This window comes from Sceloporus undulatus, chromosome 3, assembly GCF_019175285.1.
Source record: "Sceloporus undulatus isolate JIND9_A2432 ecotype Alabama chromosome 3, SceUnd_v1.1, whole genome shotgun sequence".
In the NCBI taxonomy this organism is placed as follows: Eukaryota; Metazoa; Chordata; class Lepidosauria; order Squamata; family Phrynosomatidae; genus Sceloporus; species Sceloporus undulatus.
The window spans coordinates 155,977,120-155,985,599 of record NC_056524.1 but is presented as its reverse complement, the minus strand read 5'-3'; the positions used below and the strand labels follow the sequence as shown (position 1 = coordinate 155,985,599).

Below are 8,480 nucleotides of genomic sequence, written 5' to 3'. Positions count from 1 at the left end.
TTCAAGTGAATGCTTTTATATTGTGTTGGAACATTCCCACTGTGTAAATGTTTTCCCCCTTTCTCCCACTTAAAGCATCTTTATTCAATTTCAGGTGGTGAAGAAAAAACAGCGAACAAGAATAGTGGAATTTTTTATTGATGTGGCCAGAGAGTGCTTCAACATTGGAAACTTTAATTCAATGATGGCCATAATCTGTGAGTACTTTTTTGCAAGATGCCAGAGGGCAGTATGAGACAGAGCCAGTACATGGTGTTTGGATGGATGCAAGTTCCCATTACAAATGAAGTATTCTGGATCAGTATCCAGTATTCCAGTGATCAGTATTCTCAGGCTGATGTAGGAAATCGACAGTATTTTTTTTTTCCCCTCCAGTGTGCCTGGTACCAGCAGAATATTTATGCCCATTGGTTATAATTGTTCCTTTCTTTCCTGGAAACATGCCTGGGATTGGTTCAGGGACCTGCAGCACTCCAAGGACTACCATTTTGAATAGTGCTGCTCTGGGTGACAAACAGATTATCAGAACAGAAGAAAGCTGCTTTAGATAAACCACCAACTCCTACAGGAATTCATTAAGTATATTAACAGAATGGTTGGAACAGAACTCAGAATCCATGGCCTGCTCTTAATCGCTTAAATATTCTTAGTAGTACCCATTGTTACATTTGCATTCACCTCCCGTTGTCACGTATGCCTGTAAAAACATTGGGTGATGTTTCATGCAGTGCCAGCAGCATGATCTCCACACAGGACCATTTTAAAATATTTGCTTGACATTTTCATTGTGTGTTTACTCTCTCATTTTAGCTGGTATGAACTTGAGTCCTGTGGCCCGGCTAAAGAAAACGTGGTCTAAAGTCAAAACAGCCAAATTTGATGTATTAGAGGTAAGTGCTTTGAACCTTGCCAAAGCCTTCTGGCAATTCACAGCTACAGTGTAGTGTATTTCTTTTCTTTTGTAGCTAAGAAGGTTTTACAGTATTTAGCTCTGTGACATCTTGAGAATGTGTTTTTGCTAGTATCTGGGTATTGGCCACAATCCTCTTGGTGACATATGGAGACCTTGTGTACAGTGGACCCCTTGTTATACGTTGAGGTTTGGTTCCAAGATGCCCTGTGGATAACAAAAGCCGTGGATGCTCATGTCCCATTAAATATAATGACATAGCAAATAGTATCCCTTATAAAAAAAAATGGAAAATCAAGGTTTGATATTTGAAATCTATACTTTTTTGAACATTTTCAAACCATGGATGCTTAAATCCGTGTATAAAAAATCCGTGTATAAAACGGGGCCGACTGTCCTTTCAGAGGCATTGAGAAAAGAGTCATCCAGTACTTCCTCTACCTAACAGACATCTGTATGCAGATAACCTAAAGTAGTCCCCCCCCCCCGCCAAAGCCATTTGATGACTGGAGGATTGTGGGAACAGCCAGGCAGTGCCAGCAGCATTTGTGCAGCTGGAAGCCCAAAGAAAACACCATCCTCCAGGACCTCCAGAAGACTTCCAGGATTTCCAAAAGGATGCTGATGTCTTTGTGCATCCAGCCACAGAAAAAGAGCTGGCTACTATCTGGCTGTCCCATATCTTCCCCAGAATGATAGACTGTGCTCATGTGGGATGGGACCAGAAGAAGAGGAACACTTGGCAGAGTTTTGTGAGCCACAAGACATTGAAAGGGCGGGATATAAATAAAATTTTTATTATTATTATTATTATTATTATCTCAGCCATTGCATACGTGGAGCATGAGATATTGTGAGAGCAAAACAGCAAAAACTTTAAACACAAAGCTTTTTATTCAATAAATTTAATCCAGTAAAATGATTGCAAGTCATTCCAGCAATTATGCACGCATTGGCTAGAACCTTGAGACTGAAACATACAGTATGTTCATCTTACTGAGCAATTGGACACGATAGCGCCTGCACATTTTGTTCTTAGGCTGTCATAAATCAGGGATGGACACCCTTAGTCATTCCAGACAAGAGCTCCCACCACTCCTATCCACTGGTGATGCTGATGGGAGCTAGAGATAAGCAAGAGGATTGCAGGTTGCCCATATGTCTGGAAGTGGAAGATCTTTATTAAAAATGAGAGATGAAACTTAGGGAAAGGACCTGGAATATCGATAAAAAGATGGGGGTCATCACAATCTCTATGCTTGCAGAACTGTTTTAAATAAACATTTTTCTTTTCTCCCTCACACCTGATTTATGTGGGAGTTATTATTGTTCATATCTAACTGAAGTCTGCCATCTGGTGGAGAGAGAGTATGTCAACATTTCATAGGAGAAAGACCTGCATAAGAAAAATGCCCAGGAAATCTCACTTTTCATGCTTTTAAAGGTCTTTTTAAAAATCACCAGTTAACTCTTCATAGTGAAAATATAGCTATGTTCTAGAGCAAAGACAAAAACAGGCAGCAATTTTATTAAATGGATTTGGTAACATCTGAAGCTATTTATGCACTTCTAAGTTGTTGTTTTTTCAAAAAACAAACATTTTTTTATGGATTGGAACTAAAAGAGGCAAGCCATATTCACTCATATCAGTAAGCAAGTGGGAAGAAGTTGAGAACTGGGAAATCCTGCCAGTCTGCCCCTACTTGGACCATTATATCAGCTTAAAGTAAAATGTAAAATGATTACACACACACAAGTCATTTTCAACCAATAAATCATCATCTCCAAAGATGAGTTAGTCAGACATGTTAACTTTCAAGAGTGCATAACCTTTCACATATGTGCCCTTCACACCAAGAAAATACTTTTTAGTGGAAATAACTCACAGGTCACCAAAGTTTTTTTATTTGGAAAGAAATGGATCCCATGGGAAAGGCAATAGCTCTGCCCATGCCAAAATGCTGTAAGTTGATACAAGAAATATCTGTATTTGTACTTATGAGAGTCCTAATAAGAAACTGTTTTCTCTCTTTTAAAAAACATAACAGCATCACATGGACCCATCCAGTAACTTTTGTAATTATCGAACCGCCCTTCAAGGAGCAGCACAGAGATCCCAGACAGCACACAGCAGCCGGGAGAAAATAGTCATCCCTGTTTTCAACCTTTTCATTAAAGATATCTACTTCTTGCACAAAATACACACCAACCATTTACCCAATGGGCAGATTAACTTCAAGGTAATCAGCATGCAATCATATGATGAATGTTAAAGGAATTGGAAATCTAAGGAGAATGCCCTGTAAATCTGTGAGTGTTGTGCCTTGGCTGTTTTTATTCTGGGCAGCATGTTTGAGAATTTGACAATGACTGGAGACTAGGGTTCAAATCCCTACTCAACCATGAATATTTCCTGGGTGACCTTGGGCAAGTAACATCCAGCCTCAGAGGAAGGCAAGGGCAAACCACCTCTGAACAAATCCTGCTAAGAAAACCCTCTGATGGGTTTGCCTTAGGGTCACCATAAGTCAGAAAAGACTTGAAGGCACCCAACAATTCTTCCCTAGTTGTTGTTCACATTTTTAAATTAGAGCAGTGAGCTCAATAGAAGCTGTCAGCTACAAGAAAAATTAGGATCTTTTCTGGGTCAACCATCTGCTAAATTCTAATCACTAGAAAATGAGAATGGACATCACATAATGGCCAGATGATAAGAAATTGGAAATCGATTGTAGCGTCAACACATAATACATCAGAAGGAGGTAACTGGCCGATCTTCTGCCCCAGTATCCTCCAAAATGGCCACAAAAAGGTGATTGGATAAATCAAACCAGAAGTGGATGGAACTTGGGAAATGGGCATATTCTGATGTTGAACAGTATAGTGCAAGTATATAGAAAGGTGAAAAGGCCCACCTGGAGACTTTTGGGAGATGCAGTTCACCTTTTTTTGGTCATAAAAAAGTGGTCTGGGAGTCTAGAGTGTATTAAGGGCCACAAAAACAGCTTTGGCATCTACAGGCAGCCCCAGGATGGCATTTTGTCCACTCCTGCATAGCAAAAAAAATGCAATGAAAAGATGAGAGGAAAGTTATACAGACTCTGTATATTTAATATGTATTCAATTATGTGTTGATTGTTTGGGTAGGGACAGTGTGCCTCAGCAAGACATGTTCTGTTTTCATCTCCTGGTTGTGGACATGGGGTTTGGCTTTTAAATAGGGCTGTGTAGTCTATGGAAAACAAGTTGAATTGAGTGATCTATAAAATAAATTGTGCTAGTTCAAGTTCAAGTCACCTACTCTCAGCCTCAAAGGAAGGCTATGGCAAGCCCCCTCCAAAGAAATCTTGCCAAGGAAACCCTGTGACAGGTTCGCATTAGGGTTGTCATAAGTTGGAAACAACTTGAAGGCACATAACAACAACAAAGCCCTGGTTGTACCACTAGGATAGTAGGTATGACCAAAGATCTGGATGATAAAATAAACTATTTGAGTGATTTAATATTTCATTTTAATTTTTCTCCTGCAGAAATTCTGGGAAATTTCAAGGCAAATCCATGACTTTGTCACGTGGAAGCAGGTTGAGTGTCCTTTTGAGAAGGACAGGAAAATTCAGAGTTATCTGCTCACAGCACCTATTTATAGTGAAGAAGGTAAGGTTTGGGCTGTTCTATTAAAATACAGTTACTGTCACACAGCCTCTTTGTGTTTCTCTTACTTTTTCTTACCTCTGTGAATATTTTAAGTCTTTGACAGAATGCAGAAGAAAAATAACATAATTCCATTCAACATAATAACAAAGTCAACACAATTTCAACATAACATCTATACTGAAATAATTCTAGGCTCCTAGAAGATTATTCCTTCTGTGGCTAGAACTGCAAACTTAAGCACACATATTTGTGAATCTACTGTCAGTAATAACCACTAGTGTAATAAGGAGATCAAAAGGCAATTAGAACAACTTGTACCAGATGGGATAACATGCAGATGAAAGCCAACAATGTGTTCTTGCTTTACACATCTTCAAATGATGTTTTGACAGCATGATAATAACATAAAGATATGTCATATATTCTGATTTATCCTGCCCCTTTCCCCTTTCAGCTTTGTTTATTGCATCTTTTGAAAGTGAAGGCCCCGAAAATCATATGGAGAAAGACAGCTGGAAGACACTGAGGTAATAAAACCCTCCTTGGTTCTTTGCAGTCATTGAGCTATCACAAATACACTACTATATCTGAGTCCTCAGAATACAACACGTGGACCCACATATGCAAAGTTTGCTATACTCAGAAAAGAGCTTCAGGGCTTGCCAATGCTTGCTCAGAAAAGAAGGAAAAGAGGGAAATATTAAAGTCTCCTTAATTCTACTCCAGCTACGAGTAAAATCCTAGCCTACTTTTGCTCTGAAGGGCTGCCACTGGGAAAACTGTTGCTTCAAGGGAAACAGTAATCCCAACTCCACAGGCGACTCTTTCATCCCAACATCTGTGTGGAAAGGTCCTTTTTTAATAGTATTTTGTCCAGTTGTAATTAGCTGGTCCTAAGAGAAACAACACATGGCAGGCATACCAAAATAGAGATACCTGTGGTGTTGGAGATCTGGGGCTTTTTCACACAATACAATGATAACACTTTAATTCCTCTCTTAACTGGTTTGGCTCCATCCTATGCAATCCTGGGATTTGGAGTTTAGGGAGGGATGTTTTGCATTCTCAGCTAAAGAGCTCTTCTAGTGCCTCCCCAAATTATAAACCCCAGGATTTCATAGGATGCAGCCATGGCAATTAAAGTGGAATCATAGCACTATAATTGTGTAGTGTGAAAGGGTCCCTGAACTATACTACATAAACAAAGGGCTACGGATGTGAATAATGTTCACTGAATCTCTCAGTTTTTGATGTGAGAAGCTGTTTTGACACACAGACACACTTTTCCTACCAAGTTTCCACCTCTAGCAAAAGGATGCAAGACAGATTGATTTTAATTGTTTTCAGCTTTCTCTTTTTTTACTATCATGATTGGGTTTTAGGGTTATCATATTTTGGCTTATGTTGTAAGCTGCTGTGAGGTACAATATTATGAGAAATGTAGTATACAAAGAAAAGAAAATAAGACATCCCTTTTTTTCTTTTCTTTTCTTCCCTCCCCCAGTTTTTCTAACGCTGGTTACAGGGAGCATTTGGTGTTTTAAATTGGACTATACTGAGAAATGTTTTTTCCCAACTTTTAATGGAAGTATTGAAGTCCTCCTTTCATCTCAATTTTTTACAAGCTTATTTATCTTAATTTTGTTTCATGCAATGATTGAAATGTGTGGCACAATAAAACACTTCTTGATAAGCTAGCACTCAGGGCCATACTGTACACATGCCAAATTCAGTTTACAGGGGAAAGATACACCTTGAGTTTGACCTGAAATGGTTTAGTTCTTCAGCCAAGGGATAACAATATCTGCACTGATAACCAAATATATGACCCATGGTCACTCTTCACCACATGGGTGAAGGATTCACAGTTCATTGGCAAAGGAACAAGATGTGAGGACACAAGGGAAAGAGAATATAAGAAATGTCAAGTAAGCCAGGCTGTCAGGGTCTAGGATCCCATACATTTGAAATGGATTGAAATTCATGCTAGTAAACAACATGAACTAGTTCTAAATATTTTCACAGTTGAGTCTTGTAACTCCTTTCTCTGAATTAAGAGAACAAAGTTTAAGCTGACCTGCTGATGTGATCTTCTTTTCTTTTCAGGACAACTCTCCTCAACAGAGCCTGACATTTTGAACTTTTGCTCCAGATTCTAAAGCACACACTAAGAACATTGTTTTGAAATCATGAATGACATGGTTTGAGAAGAAGAAAGGCCTCACTGGTTGAGGTCTGTTTTGTATATACAATCCCTTTTATGAATTACAAGAGAAAAAATGTGCAAAATATTCCACATGAACCTTAAGGCACTTAAAATGAAGGATATTGTTTTATATATATATATAAAAACTATAAGAAATCAAGGGCAGGGCCCTGTTCTCAGAGATGAAATGGACAGTTGGGGGGGTGGTCTCATGCTAATGTCTTATTCTAATGACATCCAGATCTTTATTTTAATGTTTGATTACTTCCGCCTAATACATGAACATTCTCAGATGGACTCAACACACAAACTGGTTCAGTGCTCCACTATGCCTTGAGCCACTCAGCACTTCGTGAATATGAATTCCATCATGCGGGATTGATGCATCAAGACTTTCACAGTCCTATAGAGGTACAAGAGCATTGTTCCCCCATTAGTAGAAGTTGGCTTCACTGAATCACTACACTGATGTTGGAACATAGAGCACTTGTCAAAGGATAACCCCATTTGTGTCATCTGAAATTTTGAAGAGCTTGCTTCTCCTGTTCCCTCATTCTTACGGAAAGCAGGAAACCAACTTCCTATCCACAGCATCTAAAGGAGGAGATGTTTTTGCCTATGAGAGTTCATGTCATGGTATATTTGTTAGGCTTCAAGGTGCCACTGGTTTGTCACTTTTGTTTTGGTGTATTTTACATTGCTCTTGTTCTGGATACCCTTAGTTGTTGATGCTGCTTTCTTTGTCTCATTAACTTGTCAACCTCTCACAAACTCTGTTCTAAAGGCCACTTTATACAGTTGTCAGAATTCAGTAGTAAAGCTTTGCCTAGACTGTTCCACTGTAGATGGTAAGGATTGACATTAATTGCATGTTTGAATGTATACTTATGGAGCGGGAAAAAGCATACTGAGATGAAGACTAAAAGACCTTTCAAACTATACAATTAAAATACTATCATTCCCCCTTAACTGCCATTGCTCATTGATTCAAAACTAGAATCTTGGGATTTGCATAAGGGGAACCAGAAATCCAAGCCAGAGAACTCTAGTGTCCCAACAGACTATAAACCCCAAGATTACAGAGGATGTATCCATAGCATCTAAAGGGGACTATAACTGTGTAGTGTGAAAGCGTCTTAGGCCAAACCTTTCTCCCTTAGACACCAGTTTTCTACAGATATAGTTCATAAAAAGTTAATTTCTCATCTTGTCCTCCCCACTGCTACCTACGATGCTCAAAAAGCCTCAGGGAGAAGGGTTTATGAATCATGTGGGAATGTGTGGCAGGTTGTTGGTGGGAACTGAAAATTGGGCTCAGAATGAAATACATAGAAAGCATGTTTCCCGTGGTCTTTACATACCCATCTTGTAATATCCAGGATCAAACCCATTACTGCTTTTTGTAGAGGCTTTGTTGGGTCATAGGTGGGTGCAGTCTGGGAGAGGATAGGATGAGAAATGCTCTGTTTTCAATCTTGTAATTTGTCTTTGGCTTCAAGTCAGTGAGTTTGTTTTCACAGGGAACATTCTAACACCTAATTCCTCCATCTGCCACCCCAAGAGGTTTAGGCCAGGTCATGCTTTAACATTTCCTTTTGCCATTTGTAGATAAACAGACCCTTCATTACAACTAAACACTTTGGGTGTCCACAGTTCAGCACAAGGATTCCTTGTCTCCTTTAGTCTGGCCTTAAACCACTAGCAGCAAGA

At 39.2% G+C, this 8,480-nt stretch overlaps 1 protein-coding gene across 3 annotated transcripts in view; it reads left to right on the top strand.

Moving 5' to 3' along the window:
- The window catches only part of RASGEF1A (RasGEF domain family member 1A), a 325,383-nt gene extending 317,638 nt beyond the window's left edge, over positions 1-7,745 (top strand). For all 3 annotated transcript variants that reach the window (XM_042457796.1, XM_042457797.1, XM_042457798.1), the window contains 6 exons: positions 95-197; positions 811-890; positions 2,959-3,150; positions 4,441-4,564; positions 5,019-5,091; positions 6,671-7,745. In XM_042457796.1, the coding sequence (XP_042313730.1) occupies positions 95-197; positions 811-890; positions 2,959-3,150; positions 4,441-4,564; positions 5,019-5,091; positions 6,671-6,695 (597 nt within the window). In that variant the 3' untranslated portion in view covers positions 6,696-7,745. The remainder of the gene's footprint in view (positions 1-94; positions 198-810; positions 891-2,958; positions 3,151-4,440; positions 4,565-5,018; positions 5,092-6,670) is intronic.
- Positions 7,746-8,480: the final 735 nt, after the last annotated feature.